The 17,670-nt window shown below is 40.3% G+C and overlaps 1 protein-coding gene across 1 annotated transcript; it reads right to left on the minus strand.

Moving 5' to 3' along the window:
* Positions 1-16,584: 16,584 nt before the first annotated feature.
* Positions 16,585-17,420, minus strand: LOC131205299 (carbonic anhydrase 2). Its single transcript, XM_058197338.1, has 2 exons — positions 17,268-17,420; positions 16,585-17,205 (listed from the first exon to the last, which is right to left on the minus strand). Exons 1-2 carry the CDS (start codon positions 17,418-17,420, stop codon positions 16,585-16,587), a joined length of 774 nt encoding a protein of 257 aa, XP_058053321.1.
* Between the last annotated feature and the right edge of the window lie 250 nt (positions 17,421-17,670).

The raw sequence follows: 17,670 nt of genomic DNA on the forward strand, positions 1-17,670 counted from the left end.
ATTGATACGGTTACAGGGAGCTGCAATAAAACTCTACCCACAACTGATGGGGGCTAAAGGATTTCGAAATGATAACCTGCGCACCGATTCTTTCCGCACCTGGCAATCATTAGTTGTAACGGTGGCGGTGTTTGAATAGAGCGGGCAAAATCAATTTCAGCTGGAAGTCCATAAATCATTCGCTTCCGCTTGCCGCTTTCACCGATAGAGTTTTAGGGACACCCAACTCCCCCCCCCGGGGTGATAATGTTTAATCTCGTAGCGCGTGAGCTTCAATTTATTAATGGGTTCATTTATCATTTTTTGACCAGGGCCTGGGCTGTAGAATCTCGAAAATAAATCTCGGATATTCGGACACCGTTGACCGGGTGCCGTTGACATTACGACTGTGGAAACCGATCTTAATCCGTCCCGGTGGTTCCGTGTGACGTCATCAGGGTGACGCTCCAAAACTGTGATGCGTACACATTTTGATCACGTCAATGGCGATGATTTTCGCTGCGAAAGCATACACAGCAAAGTGACAAAGAACTTTCTTAACGAACAGGGTTGAGCTTGTTTGCTCAAACATAGAAAAGATCTAGATATACCCAGTGCGTGAATTAAGCTTTAGATACTATTGACAAAATTTCGATGACTTCGATGTTTACCAAATGACTGATCAAACATGACGCCACACGCAGAGCTAGTCTTGAATGTATTGGATTCGAAAATGTTTTTGTAATGACAAATAAATAAATAAAACTATTCCATAGAAGAGATTATTTCTGGTTATATGGCTGTAGGACTACGCTCAGTGTGTCGAAAATGTTACAGGTTCGATTTTAACTAATCTATTTAATCTACTATAAACGTTTGCAAATGCAAATCAATCTAAGCTAATCAATCTAAAACCATTCGTAAATTGTTTTGAAACATTCACCAGCAACTCCATTCCTGTGTAAGGCTCGGTGATACACAAAAATATTGCATAATTTTGATAATGCATCAAACGCGTAAGCAACAGATAGAGAACGTGATGTGCTTTGGTTGTGAAAATGTCACAAAATGCTGGCCTTCCATCCCATTTTAACTTTTGCATTGCCCTATCTTTTCAAAAGAATCATCTACATTTGCTGTATATTTAACATACCATTGAATGAGGTGGTAGGTTTTGCATTTGAAACTCCAAAAAGAAGGCACATTAAATTCGTGAATAAAAAAAAATCTCGCACATCTCTCAAACCATCGATCGTTAGTGAAATCAAGAGTAGTGAATCTTCGATTTTGTGGGTATCTCTACCGTTGTATAATTATACACTTGAAGCGTTTAAAAGTTTATTAGTAGTTTTGGTCTACTATAAATTATTTCAAAAGATGTCTGTCAAAAGAGAAAGAACTTCTTCGTGCGGTTCAATATCGAACGAACATATCAAGAAGCTAGTTTTATATCAAAAACCTAGTCTACAATTAGCTGCCAACACCATTTTCTACGATGTACACCGTAAATGCGTGAAGATGGTTCAACGGTTATGCACTTCATGGCCAGTAACGATGGTCGTATAAATGGTTAAGCCCGCAAGACCAACAGCCAACTCACAAGGCCATGATTTGCACGCTCCTGGCGGAAACGCATCCTCAGCGCACTCGAAACAACAAATGCGAACTCGAATCCCCATTGTACGAATCGCCGTGCTCCGTACGTGCCGGGCGAATCTGAACCAAAGGGTCCTTACATAAGGTTATCATTTCGAGCCCGACCGGGCAGGCGGTCATACGGGCATAGTTTCGTGTTTTCCAAACCCTGCAGCGGATTCGAGGTGAATCCAATTTGATGATGAAAATTAGTTCCTCCCTTGATTTTGTTTGCAGTTTTCCGCACCCGTTCCCGAAGAACGTTCTTCGCAATCTTCGCACACCTACGCATCAGCACGTCCCAGCATTAATTCCGGGCCATGCTCTGTCCCTCGCCAAAGAGGGACGCGCAGACACTGCGCCCGGGAAGTGCATTTGCCCTAATGTCTCAATGGGCCGCCGCTCCGATGGGTATCGTCGGATATCTTTTCTGTGCCGGTTCGGAAGATGAATTTCTCGTCCGGTCCCACGCAATTCTAGCTCGCGTGCCTGTGTGAAAATATTTATTCAACATTTCACCACGGAGCCCGCACGGAGCAGGTTTCCGGAGCGGAACGACAATGAAGGCAGTACACGCATTGTGCGACCGTTTCGTCTACGGGTGGAAATCTTTTTGGAGTAACAATGCAGTGCGTCACGCCGGGCTGGTCCTGGCTTTGACCGTCATCCTTGTCGATATCCATCCGACGTCGACCGCAGTAGGCCGCAGTACATTGACATGAGCCCTAGCCCTTCCAGTAAGTACACTGTGAAGAGACTGCTTCCCGCTGCGGTTCGACGGTATTCGAGATTTGTGTTTGAGCTGCAGACACGCTCATTTGTTTGTTCAAGCTGTCGCCAGCAATAAAGACAAGTCCTCGCAATTTTAAACCTCAGCACATAAAACATTTATGAATGTAGAGCTCAAGGGTTTGGCCCGCTTTTTCCCGCATCCGACAGCGACAAATGGTGCTTCCAAGTACGAGTATGCCATCTGCGAGGGACCTCCAGCGCCCGTCATCGCCATCGGTACCGGAAACCTTTCGCTGCCATGTACGTGAGATGTCATCAGCGCTTATGACACGCCATTATAATCCTCGCTCCAGCATTACCAAAATGAGCGTCGCAATTGCAATGCTCCGGAATCTCGCTTTCGGATAATGGCGGAGCAGGGATATTGGCTAGGCGTGGCACATAATGGAGACACATAACAGGATGCTTCAAACAATTTGCTCCAATCAAGTTCAAAACGGAAGTAGAAGTTTTCGCCAGTAATGTCGTGGAAGCGTAACATCAAGGAAGGAAAGGGAATTTTAGAGGAAAGAAATGGGCGACATTTTGCCAAAAGAAACAGTTTGCGCCAACGCTGCTGCTTCCAATCTGAGTGCACAACAGTCTTGTTGGGTACCATTTTTGTTGCTTCACAATTCGATGGTGGCAAACATTGATACAACTAGCGAATTATACGTAAAAGAATTTTGAATTGATTTCTTCCATAAGTGAATTTCGGTACGCTTTGAAAGAAGTGTGAAAACTGATCAGTCACTGGCGCACACAATAGAGACGCGTGTCTGGCGCCACTTCAAAAAATCGCTCTCATCACTTTTCAAGCGCAGGTTTTTGTGACTGTCAAATGCTAACAAATTGCGTCGATGACACTTCCAGTAGACACTTTTGCGCCATTGTAGTCCTTCGCAGGAAGGCGGCACTCGTTCTCGGGGGAGTCGTGTATGAGAAGAAGCTCGCATCCCGTCGGCAGACGAAACCGCACCACATTGCAGCTGCATTTTCAATTGAAATTAGCACAATCCAATAAATTTTGCGAGTTATTAGTTTGCGCCAATGAATGCAATTATCGAAATTTCTGGGAGTGGCCCGATGATGTCCGCCAAGAAGATTTAATCAAAGCTTTTGATTGTTTGATCATCCAATTAGTGAAATAATTGCCCTCAGACCAGGTAAATCGAATGGAAACCAACACTTCGGAGGCCGGCCACCCGACGTAGGCACATTAGACGCAGTGTTTTAGTGCGCTGGTGGGTAATTTAATTTGGATTCGGTTGTGGCAGTTTTATGCTGGCCGCAGCGTAACGCTTTATTATGAGCAAATATCACGCATGCGGGGCGCGCTTGTGTGGACAACCGGTTAGACCGGTTTTTCTCCATATTCGCCAGCGTGGCAAGGATATTGTTTATTTGTTGTTCAAAAGAGCTTCACCTATCTTGTGCTGCAATTAAAACAAAGAGCATGACTGCAATTTTCGTTATCGTTGTGGCTCAACAGTAACGACCATCACTGCGCTTGGTGTTGGTTCGATAAGCGTATCGCATAATTGTTTTTAATTAAAGCTTTTGAAATTAGAATGATTATTAAAATAACACCTAATGTTGTTATTTGTGTCAAAAAAAACTGTCAAGAGTTTTTGCTATTTATATGCTCCTTCCATTGATAATCCATTTTAGAGCTCAAAATACCCCATTAATGAAACAACCATGCGCCTCCATCGCTACACAGTAAGTTCGTGAGAGTGTGAGGGATATTGCGAAGCGTAAAATTAATTATTGTAAAACACCGAACCATTAGACTGGCGAAAAGTTGTATCGTGGCGTCACTGGGAACTGTCACAGAGAACCCTTATGAATAAGCTCATTTTGATGGCGTTGTTAACGATTCTAATGACCCTTCTCACTACATTCAATTCTGTAACCAATGTTGAATCATAAGTTCACGTTGAGATGTTACGATTTTATGTTTATAAATAAATAAACTATGTACAAAACATCCAATAGAGTAAAAACCTTGCATGTACGTCCCTTCGAAGTACCCGTGGGACTGTGATTCTGTTCGGTTTACCTTCGCTTCTTTCGTGTGTTTTTGCTTAATTAGATATTCCGTTACCTTTACGTCATTCAATTTACTAGTTTCCGTTGACAACAAGATAATTTAACTACAAAAAGCACTTACGAATTTAACCGAACGGAAATTTCAGACAGATGCCATTAACAGAGATTCCTTGCGCCGGTAAAAAAAAGTATTGTTTTGTTGGGATTTAAAATTAGTTGGAAACAGAAAGGTACTCTCGGGATTAGCCAGTAACCAGTAACTCGAAACGCCAGTGGCAGAGTTGATAAGAGGCTTAGATCAATATTTAATAAATTACAAAATGTGAGAAAGGTAATTAGGGACAGGTGCTATAGTGAAATGTAAGTAAAAAATAATGGACAAGGGTAAAAATAAATCGTACCATTGCAACTGTGTAGAAAGGACTGTGAACCGAATACATTTTAAAGTCATCCAACAGACACTTTCAAAAGCTATAAAATGTTCATTTTATTTACTGTATTTCCTTTTAATAATCATACCAGAATAATAAAGTAAGGAGTACCTTTTGCGAATTGACTATAAAAGTCAATCAATACTTTTACTTAGTGTTCTCATTATGGATGGTGGCAATGGCATTCGATGGCATCGGTTGAAAACCATAACGATCCGCTCGCTTTTGGGTCTGTTCGGATGGGATTGAAGTGTGTATACGTCGCTCATGCATGAGGGACGCACTTTGCCGAAAACACGTTTTGCAGGTGAATTATAGCATCGTTAAGATTATTATAACCAGCTCATGCCGAATATTCTTCTTGAAAAATGTATGTTAATGTGTCTTGCATACATATATGATGCCCATAACGCGGTTCCTATAACGGTTGCGTGGTTCCGCTTTCCCTCTTTGGACGAATTTTTATATAACGACGGAGGCGCATGGTGTCGGCGGAAATCCAGAAGGGAATCGGATCGATTGAGATGGTGGTGTTTTTCCACAAACCCATAAAATAAAAGAAAATGAAAAATATGCCTTTTGAATAATAACATAGATTGGTAATAATCTGGTTTTGGCAACAGATAATTGTTTTTGTCTTTCTCTCTCTGGCAGTTTGTTCAAAACGATCGGTCCAAAGTCATCTGGATTAAGCAATTTACCTTCATAGAATAACTTGCGCTTCCAATTTTGTGGATTGTTCTAATTCCATTTTGTGCCTATACTAGTTTTAGACATGAAAAGAAATTAATTTGTTTCTTTTTATGATTATGTGTTCAATTTTTCGATTCAATGTTTAAATTGTTTCATCTGTAATATGAAAAAGCTTTTCTCAACATACACATTTTAGAATATAAAATACCTACGAAAAACATTATGTAGTTCTACAAAATATCAGTTGGTTTTTGCTTGAATTCTTTCTTTGGTAGCCAGTTATACCGTTCGCATCTCCGGAGTAATTGTAGCACCGATGTCGAATGCTACTTTTCTATTTTTGCATGGTAGGGCATCCAAGCAGTCAAAAACTAGTGAATCCACTACGGTCACGTCATATGACCATATGAACAAAACAAAAAAAAAACTAACTCAAATACCTGAATGCGAAATATGCTAAACTAACAAGGAGGACCAAAACCAGCGATCGGCCAAACAGTTGGGTAGTTTTTTTACCGTCCACAAAATAACGAACCATTCTGGGGTTGGAAAAGGTACTTCCGCTTTCCAATCGACGGTAAGAGGGGCCCCGCTTTGTTTAGACTTACGTTGTGTCGGTTTTTCTCCACCATATTCCCAATTCGACTATGACTCACTTTGCCAGTTTGACATTTTCTGAGGAACTCGTCACGGCAACACATCAAGCCAAACTGGAATACGCTCCGGTTGTGTGAAGGTTTGGATTCGCCCGAATCGCCCGTTGAAGTGCTTTCGAAAATACGGTACGTTGGTAAAAAATAACGGAAGTCAGCAATAATTTCACGCTTTATCGCACATAGGTTACGGCGTGAGTTCCGAGAGTTGGGTGTACAAAAAGTTTGCTTAAACCCTTTCATCCGGCCAATGTTTGTCGTGTTAATCTTGGCATATCAACGAAGTCCTAAACCTACATCGCGAATCCTTCATTCTGCCTTATGGCAGAGTTTCGATTTTTTCCACATTTGACAATGAACCTTTCCTGTGAGTGGTACCGTATGAAAAATGAAGATTTGACTAAAGTGATGAAATCACCATTATATAAAGGCACAATTTCACTTTTTTGTGGTTTGTTGATTTTTATTGATTAACCATGATGATAACTTAATTTAATGCAATTTCATGTTATGTATTTAAAATATTTCTATAATGAAGAGATAAGGCGAGGACTGTTCGACGGTTGCTGGATAAGTAAGTAAGTAAAGAGGTAATGTGAAACCAGTTAATTATGTAGATAAATTAAAATTTGTTCTGAAGCAAGTCGAACTTAATTAATTATGCGGCATGGAATTCAATATGCTGATATTTTCTGCTCGCTCTACCTTTGCAAACATCAATCATAAAAGGGTGTTCTGAAAAGTATTTTTTTAAATTATCGTTTGACTGAAACTAGTGTATGTTATTTAGTTTCAACAACACGTTCGGTATTGTGCACTAGCGATTTAATGAATACAAAACCCTCTTTGGCAAAGAGGTTGTCCATAGGAAGCTCTGTAAGACTTTTGAACTTTGGACAGCTAAGAAAGGCAGACTCGCTTATAAATCCGAAAAAGATTGAACGCATGGTTGTTTGATAAGACGATACTTTGAGTTGTTGCCTTCGTCGCGGGTCTTCAGAGAGACTTCATTACAGCGGCGAAGCTACCAGTTTTATCTTGTACCACTTCATCTTTTGAATAGAAGAAGACAATAAAAAAATATTCCTCACCATGACATAACACTCGTCTTTAATGATGGATAAGCCGCTGAACCTACTGCTGTAGATGCCACATAGCATATATTCTCTTTCAAGTCTAGGGCAGCACACATGGAGAAAAGCCATCAGATCTTCCTTTCTTACACGCTTTCCGAGCAGCTTTTTGGTATGCCTTTCAAATGGTGCGTATCGCGAAAGAACAATGTACATTCCAGGGTTTTATTATTCCCCATACATCATTTGAACCATCGATACGCCTTTTTGTAATACGTCGCTGTGCTGTCATCCACAATTATTTCTCTTCATTTCGTTGCGGTCACCATTTGTTATGGCAATGATTTTCTAGATGGCCTTATACATGCTTAGATCCTTCACCGATATATTTTTAGCTGGGAATTTCGGTTTTATTATAACTACACTTTTGTGAGTAATGTTTACTGTATTCATATTGTCCTTAGAGTTAGAGTTTGTTAAAAAAAACGCATCGATCGTTAACAATCGTTCAGAGCCTTCCCCTCCGGAGAATGGTTGATTTTCCAATACTTTTCTTTTGCCGTCGTGGGCATCATTTTTAATAATTCATAGACATGCTCCGTAGATTTTTCATGATCCGTAAAAATTACATCCATTATCGGAGTTCCCTTTCTTAATTTCGCAGACCGGCTTGCTAGCAGGTGTTGTGGGGTGCGTAGATTGTGGGTTCGCGGTGGGTATTCTTTCCTAACACGTGTTTGGGCCGTGTTTTAGCTATCATGGACGGTGGACCTTTGACGGTGGATGATCATACATATTTAAAAAAGCCCCAAACTACACGTATGCTAATCGTTTCCTAAACGCATAAGCTGATTTTATGAGTACATAATAATTCATAACAGTATTTAATTTATGAATAATATTTTCCAAGGCTGGGCGATTAACAACAACCGTGAAGTTTACCATATTTTTGTTTGCGCTTGTCATGCATAAGAAGAACAAAATAACAAAAATAACGTCTAGCCAAGCGAATATGATTTTTCGAATCATACGAGCTTCATGAATTTTAATTGGTAACGCGTAGTTCACGGAAGGTCCTCTCGTTAAAGAAGAATTCCTATTCAGCATTTGCAGTTTCATTAAGATTGACAGCACATCAACACCGACTGGCGTTAAAATACTGCGCCATCGCATGTCTCTTTTTCACGGTTCGATAAACTTATTATTCCGTACAAGCTCAAGCTGGAGCTCGAGAATGTCAAGGCAAGTGTGTTACGGAGCTGAGCATGTACAAAGTTTCGACCAAACTTCCGACAAAGACTGGGAGTATGGCCAAACCATGTGCATGTACATTTTTTGCCGAAACTTCGAAACTTCTACTGAACTAGAGAAAATAGTTTCTCCGGAATCTGGTCCGCAGGGTTTTCTCATAGTAAGATTTGAAGTAAAGTTGAGTGAGGTATCTTTTCCAGATAATGGTGTTTTTCGTGACCTTTTTCAAAGTTAAATACCATTGCTTTCAAAGTGTGAGGGTGAAAGTGAAAAAAGTACCTCAATCTTTTCACCAAATGAAAAGTAGAACCTCAGAGAATGAACATTAAAGGATCGGATTTGGATGGTTCGGCCAATGCCCTGGCAGTGCTTTGGGTAAAAGGTATTGCACTTCTCCTCACAGCAGGTGGTAAAATAGGTGCCAAGATTATACCACAATTTCACAAAGCAATATGTTGGCTCTCTGCGTCGAGCTTCAACACCGTTCGTAGGTGCCAATTCGTGCTGTAGGGCTATAATTGAGCGACGGTCTAAACTAAGCGACGAATGAACAAATACTCTACTAGATGAAATAAATCTACCGATTCTCGGAAGGTTCAAAATTGTAGAAACAGAAATATGGTACGTCGTCCACCTAAACGGCTACCGTGGACCAATATTCGCGATACATTTACATTACATTCCTTAGACGCTATCATAGTAAATTATAGTTGGACTCGAAAACTTCGTATGATTTTATACTGCATGGAAGCAAGTTGGCACCATTTAAAAATAGCAAACAAAACAAATACAGGGTCAAATTGTTGCTGTGAAGTTGAAAAATGCTCAAATTTTCAATATACTTAAATAACTTATACTTATAAAAACATTAAGTTTTGTTTGCTATAGATTGTAATATTTTAGTTGGGGAACTACAAATTTAGCATATAGAAGAGTAATTGTCTGCTAAAGATGATAGGCAGTCTAAGTGTTTTTTTAAACGACTTCCAGACGACCTATCAGTTATGACCTTTCCACTGACCCGACTATGGTTTAGCCGCACGGTATGTAGGGCGTGTAAATGGCGCACAGCGCTACGATGGAGAGGGTAATGGCTTTTAAATAGGGATGATGAAAATGGGGTCGGATTTCTCTTCAAAGTAATTATCTTTTCATAAACACTGCTTATTTCCATAACATTTGTTTAATCGACCGTCTGACCGGCCAAGACTTCACAGCGTATCGTCTTACTACACACTTCGTGGTGGGAAAACGTTCGCCGTATAATGAGTGGAAATTGAAAACCGGTTCGTACCGACCGGAAGGAGGATTCCTCTTCGGTTTTATGCATATTCCAACGACCTAATCTTTGGCTTCGTCCTGGGCGATACACTATCTGGTGCATTATCTGTGTTCGTGGCCGCACTATGAGCTTGCTGAACGACGAAGGTAAATATAAAGTTCGTGAATACTTTTTTACTGTTTCCATGTTTGTAGCAAATATCCGGAGCAGGAGGCACGCCACGTGTTTATTAAAAGTACTTGAACTCAAAAATTCGAATCAGTTCAAATTGTTGAACGCACAGGCAGACAAGAACGTGAAAATGTCAAAGGCAGATTGCCTGCTATCGTAAATTTATAAAAGATTTTTATAAAACATAACGAACATGGAAAATTATGGCAGTAACTTTATTTTAACTATCTTGTCATCATACGATGCTTGCGTCGTATGGAATTTCCGGTTGAAGATGTATTTCTCCGCTTTTCTCCACATACCATACGAATGGAACGAATAGAAACTTCGACACTTCGTAACGTAAAGTCAATCAAAAATTGACAAGGGAAAGACAAGATGACAGGTTCTGGCAAATTTTGTAGAAAAACGTGCAACAAGTGATTGGGATCGGTCAAGAAATGTTGGATTCCAAAGAAATTAATGGTCGTTAAGGCAGAAATCTTATTTCTGGATTTCTGTCCCTAGGAATGCTGAAAGTTAATGCGTCAAATCAAATTTACCAAAAGAGGCTCGGGTTTGGGACACATGTGAACCCCTGGAACACCTCGACATCACATATTGTAACAAATTGTGTTGCCAGGGCCAGAGAATGTCAAAACATGGCCCGGACGTCAACTGCATTAAAGAAATAGCTATGCCGAAGGTCCAGATAGATCAATGCAACCATCGTGCCACGAGCCTGAAGCATTTCCTGTGTGGTTTAGAAATATGTAACAATGGTATGCTTTATCGATTCCTTGCGAAACATGCTGAGCCGTGCCTGACAAAAGCATTGGATCTACGGTATTACCAACATTGGCATTGAAGCATGTCTTTACGTACCATAGAAGGAGCGTCGCTGAGCCTTGAGACAACGGGGCGCCTTTGTTGTACTTATCGTTTGCGATACCGTTTAGGATTTCTCTATCACAATTAGTAGATCCAAAAGATTTGAACAAAAATAAGCAAAATAATAACATGTTGCTTTTAAATTTAAATATAATTTTGAATTTTTGATTTTCGTGTAATGGATTTTTCGTCAACAAAGTCTATTAAATATCTCACTTTATCAGAAAAAGCGTGCATTAGTTTCCGAGCATTGGAATGCAAAACACAAGTTTCAGAGACAGTGCGCTATGAGAGATAAATGGGTAAACTCACATTCAGGTTTGATTGCATTTTTTCAGCCATACTAACATCCTGCCAGGCTGTTTTTCTTGGGAGGTTTCCCAACCACAACAGCTGCCGTGTGTCACGGGGAAAATAAAATAACCGGATGCTAAATTCCTACTCACTGTCCCATTACATGAAACAATTGACAACGTAATTTGCGGGGCTGGTTGTGGTCTGAAGGTTTGTTTTACTGGGTCTGTTTTGGGAGGCGAGTATATAATGTTGTTCAAGCCGTTTTATGGGGTTTCATTTTGCATGGTGGTTTTCGGGTGGTATACACGTTTTGCTTAGCTGCTCGAAATGTTTTTGAAGTTTAGAAAAGCGACTTAATTATTTTATTTAAACAAATTATGTGTTTGTATCATCTTTCCTACGCAAATTTAGAATGAATAAAGCAACAGGCGGCAGCATGTGGTGGGTTGCAGCAACACTTGTCCGCCCTTCGCTGTTGCTGGTGATTTGGATGTTAATGGGAAAAGTTACGGATGCGATTACTTTACCGCCAACTTGGAATAAAACGTACGAAAACTGACTCTCCTTTTGAACACCGCTCAGAGCACATTAGGAAGGCTAATGAACGTAAACGATGTGGCTGTGGAAAAAGCTTTCCTTCAGGCACGTTGCTTCTTTCCTCGAGTAACGTCCAAATCAGCTGCCTAAAGATAGAATTTCGTCAAAGGTTCCAACAATTGATTAGATTCCTTCCGAGGCACAATCACCAATTGTCAAATCGTATCGTCCCACAATATGGAGTGATGGGTGGTTGTTGACTGCATCAGTCTTTTATGCTCATCTTTATTGCACGGGACTAGACATTCCGCAGCACCATATTAAAGTGCTAATGAATGTTTCAATGTTATTACAACGTTAATGAACAATAAATTTGTTATATTGATTCTTCAATTAATGCAACTTTTAGCGTAGGCCACACCACGGCGGGTCTTAAAGTTCGGCAAACTCGAATTTTTATGTCCCGAGCCCCTACTTTCTGGTTTGTTCGGCGCCAAACAACGAGCAAAGGGATATCATAAATCATGAACAAGCTAAAATTATTACCCGACCTTTCCAGCTTGTTTGGGTGGCCATAAAAACGGTGTCAACGCACTACCGACTAACTGGGTGCGCTGCTTGTTTATAGACTGCGTTGCCGTTTTTTTTTCCTGGACCCATAAAATAACCGTACCGCAGAAGGTACATCTTGGTCACGGCGAACGTGAAGGGACTTTCGGCTTATTCGGGCCATCCTGTGACCGCATTGAAGCGTAGACATGTTGTGACCAGTCGTTCGAGATTGAGAGACAGAGCGGTATTGAAAGAGTTAGCTTTACATTGGCGGGAAGCGAACGAAAGTAGAAAAAAAAAACCTTTCCGACGTGCATCGTCAACAACGTGGATCTGGCTGCCGGCGCATCACAGTGGCGGCTTTGTTATTTATGTAGACACCCATCGATAAGTCTACTTCGGTAGCTGCGCCGTGGGTTAGGGCCACTGGTAGGACGTTGTCTGCCGCAGCCAGAAGCGCTCATAAATCTCATTCACGTACCATTTCAAAGATAGTACTTGTGGCAATAGTTGATTGGATGGTAGTGATACCCTACACGCAAGTTCATAAATAATAAAATGTCGGAATAGAAAGTCAATCATTGAACATTATAAGGAAGCACGTAATCAAGACATCAGCATCACCATGAAAAGGACTTTCGTTTGGTGCGACTTCATCTTGTTCGATTCCTTTATCCATTCAGTTTCCATGTGTTGCTATAAAGTACAAAGATTTTAAATAGTTTTCATTTTGAGGCCTGAGGAAATAATATTTGGAAGGCTAGCTTTGCTGTCACCAACCAATTTTTTTCGGAAGTACAGATCAAGCTTAATAAATAGCATTCCGAACGTAGTGAAACCTGAATCAGTGTCTGAGCAAAATACCTATAAAAGAATGAAAATAAAAATATAGCGTAAATTTAGTTTAAATAAAGCTTAAATTCTACTGTACAAATTGATAAATTAAATAGGTACTAAATTTATCAAATCGTTGAACATGATGGAAGTAATCATCATTTTATTTAAACAAAAACTTTAAAACAAGGCGTAACAATCAACGAAACTAACGATTTGGTATTTCAACCAAAGAAACAGTGCAATCTGCTGGAAATTGAATTTGAAAATACGAACAAGAAACGGCCTTTACTGCGATGAAGTTAAACCACTACGAATTAAGAGCAATTAGATAAATGGATTGCCGTCTCCTTTTATTCATTTAAGATGTCAATCCTTTCCCGCTTTTTAATCCCTTTCTTTAATTGTTTTAGAGATTCGCTAAAGCACGGCATTGTCTGTCGGCTTAGTAGTGTTATTTCGGTCGCAGGTTTGTTGCTTCAAACAAATCACTTATAATACACACTTAACGAAAAGTTTCACAATTTAAGGATGCAAGTGAGCCAAACTCAAAGCTTATCATTCTTGGCATTTGGGTTGAAACGGATGTCGGAACCTTTAAATGCCCCTTATCAATATTTATTCAACTCTTCCCACATTTTTACGCGGGTCATGAAATGTAACGTTCTCAACACTCGAACGATGCTTCAGAGTCAAATCCTTTCTAAATATTCTTCGATTATCATTTTTATGCCGTGAAAAATGACAAATCAAAACCCGAAGGTTAATGGCGATGGCTGGCGTAGAACTGATGGCGATTGATGGTGTGGAATGACGCTGATATAGCAGAACGTTTTAAGAAGTCGCTCATACTCCTGCTGTAAACCAAAGAAGAAGTGTTTGCTCTTAAATATGACGATAGAAGCAACACAGACTTCCCGCCCAGTAAATCCTTGCTATCAGAAGCTTGCGGAGTCTGTTCCGTCATCCGTTCTTAGATTTAGATAAAGCATATAATATTTTTCGATCGAGTACTGCGGTGCGAAATACCGAGCTTCGACGCAGACTGACGGTTGAACCTCTACTCTGAGAAGAAATGGAAACCTAATGAGACTATCGATTCCTCTATCAGCATGCAAAATGGTCGTAAAACGATTCTGGAAAACGATCATTGAACATCGTTTTGCCCGAATGCTTAAGGAACCAATCAACGAAGATGTGCCATTTCTATGGGCACACAGAAATGTGAGAGTTCAGAGTGTTCTTATCTCATTGGAAATGAAGAGGTCGACGAAATGTTGGCAACGTTTAAGGTTATGGGTCCTTAATTATCTGTTAGCTTGCTTTTGATCATCGAGTGCACTCTCCATCAGTGATACTGCTACTTGAACATATTCTAGCGTCACATTCAAGTGGAATATTCGGCTTTAATGCAGCTAAACAGGTGATGACAAAGTACGGGTTTCGATCGAAATTATAAATAAAAAAATATACGATTTAAGGCAATTCTTTCCTAACCAAATAAACCGTTTAAATTTTACGCTTGTTTAAGTATACGCTTGTTTAAGTATTAAGTAGTAGTATTAAGTAGCTTGTAACTATACAGCTTTGCCATTTTATTATTTCATTTAATATAGTTATCATGGAATTCCAATGCTTTTTAACTCGGATAGTTTTGTGTTGGTGGTTATTTGGTGCTAGCACTTGTTTTTGTGAAATTTTGGTTTGGAAATTGATTGTATCGCAAGCTGTATGAACATATAAAAGAGAACTGTTCACGCTTGAATGCTTTTTTACCAAAAATAGGAAATCCTTGAACACAGTCTACTAAAATTTTTCTCGAAAGAATCTCAGGTTTGCAATGAGTTCCTCTACGAAATTACTCGCATGATTGTTGTTGCCGAAAGAATGAATTCATTAGACAAGCAATAGTAGTTTTTGACTTTGCATTGTTCCTAGTTTTCAAAAGAGGTTCTGAGTGTTTTACAGAATATGATCCGAAGCGACTTTAGTGCGGTTTGTGTCTTTGGAGAATGCTTTTGATTCGCTGGCTTTTGAAGTGTCTTCTTTCTGCCGTCAAAGAGATTACACTCTCTATTTTTTGTGAACCTTGTATCCGCTTCCAGTTTCTTGCTTCTTTCGGACGCAGGAATTTTCATAAACTCAGACTGCAATGGAATAACAATCCCTTTATTTTTAGCATCTAAGTGTCTTTATCTATCTTACTATCTGTATTACAGTTTTGTAATCGTTATAAGCATGACTTAAGCATAAGGTTTAATTAATAAAATAGAGTCTTGATGATACCGCTAATGGTAAATGCTATGGAACCGATCGTTAATCTATTACTCACTCTTTTATTGCAGCCTTTCAACTTTTGCACAATCCTTTTCAAAATCATGTAATTTACAATTAACTCGAAAACACTGACACTGCCGCTAAGAAACCCCTCGCATGCATAAATTAATATTAATTTTATTAAATCGTGTTACAACTTGATTTCTGTTCCCAGAGAGCACTTATCTTACATTGTCCACCTTAGCATTTGGTCTATGAATGCCGCAAAAACCCTTCCCGTGGACTCTCGTAAAGTTTCATAAGCTTACGAAATATATTTGTTCAGCAGGCCCACTATCAGCAAACACATAATAAACGGCGCGTGGCCAGCTCGCTCCTTTCCATGGCTCAAACGGTAGAAACTTTATGTTTCATGCGTCTATGCGAATGATGGGACTTTGGGTGAACTTTTCCAATCGTTCGTAATCTACGGCGACGAAAAGTTGGCCGTCTGGGACTCTAGCTACAGGTGGCATAAGTGTCAGAGAACGTTTACTATAGAAACGACAACGAACATCGATATTATGGTGGTAGATTCCATACCATTTCGTTGTTTACAAAACATCAGTCCATTCAAATGTGTGCACGGTTGTAGCCACGTAGCCTGAGAAATCCGCCCAAATGCTGTATATTGATACTAAAATAGTAATTCATGAATCCAATTTACAATTTACAATTTAATTTTCAATTTATTTGTTTTGTGGAATGGTTGGTGTGGAATGGTGTTTGAAAGTAACTCAGTAGCTATTTTGATGGCTAGAATTTTACTACAGTGTGTTCGAATTCAGTTTCTATTTACCAAACCAATGAATCAGCAAATAATGTGCGTGTACAATAATAATACACCGATTCCATTGTTGGCCACATGTTAAGACAATAATTTCTTAACGTCTTCCGGAATCCTAACAAAGGCTTATGATACCAAGCCACGAAGCAAGAGTGACCTTCAAAGTTTCTTTAATGAGTGTCTTACGTTGAATTCTGAGGCTTATGCGCCATTAGCTGTTAGTATACTTGCGGTGACTGACGCTTAGGGTGATTTCGTAGGGAATATATACATATTGGGGTAGTTTAGGAATTCAACAATTTCCTTGTTTGTCTATAAAACGTAACACAACGTTAACTTTTGGGTTTTTTTTCTTCAAATCTATTTATTTGATATACAAAACAGAACTTCACAATGGCAGCTACAACTTGGACAGCACGACTGAATGATTGTTTCTTACAAATAAGACTTCCGGTTTTACATCTGGTGTTTGCACCGGTCTATAGTTGTTCACTATCTTCTTGCTTGCATCCTTAGGGCAGGCCTGTAACTGCCGGAAGGCTGCCAGCTGGGCACTAGAAACGTATATCGGTGTTTTGTACACCAACCAGGTAACGCTCTCGAAATAAGGTGGCGTTGTGAGTGATCCCTTGTAGGTGTAGTAATGGCGGTTCAGGTCCTGCATGCCCATCCAACCCAAGCAATCCGCGTCAACGTCGATTTGGGCGCCGTAGGCCCGGATATGTTGGAGCCCGGCGACAATCTTGCCAAACGCCGGACAGTCATCGGTTCCGTAAGCTTGCACAAAAAAACCTAACACTGCCAAGCCATCCGGTTTATCGGCGGCCTCCGCGAAGCTCCCGTATCTGGCGTTGTAGTGCACCGCATGGGCTTCCATCGAGTAAGTGCTGCCCTCTAGTGTGTGTTCGCAACCGGACCCGTCTTCTTGGCCCCAGTGAAAATGGAGCTGTTCGAAGATATACTTGCTACCTAGCACGCCTCCTACGATGAACGATCGAAACGGCCGGTCGCTGAATGTTATCTACCGAAAGAAAAACGCGGTTTTGTTCGGTTTTTCACAGCTCGTTGCTGCCAGCTACTTACCATGACCGAGGAGCCGGTGTTGATCATCTTTGCCTTACCCAATCCATCCCAGTGACCAAAGTAGTCCAATGGTTGAATGCCATCCTTTATCACCGTAGCCCGTTGACTCAACGCGATGGGACTTTGCACATTTTTCACAGTGACACTAGCCATATCAAATTCCGAGACACGAATGTGAGAACTTACTTTGGGCAACGTTTTCGATTACTTTCTGCGATTTCCGTTCGAGTCCACGTTCAATAGACATCTGAAGACAAACCAGGTGTCGATGGTGGCGAACGAAACGATCCACATGACCAATCTTTATCGCCGCCTGCTTAAGACATCTTATCACAGCTTATCGTAAAGGGATGAAGATACCTTCCGTTTTAAGACAGCCTAGGGCAACAAAGCATAAAACGTG

The sequence above is a fragment of the Anopheles bellator genome, chromosome 1, assembly GCF_943735745.2.
Source record: "Anopheles bellator chromosome 1, idAnoBellAS_SP24_06.2, whole genome shotgun sequence".
NCBI classification, from domain to species: domain Eukaryota; kingdom Metazoa; phylum Arthropoda; class Insecta; order Diptera; family Culicidae; genus Anopheles; species Anopheles bellator.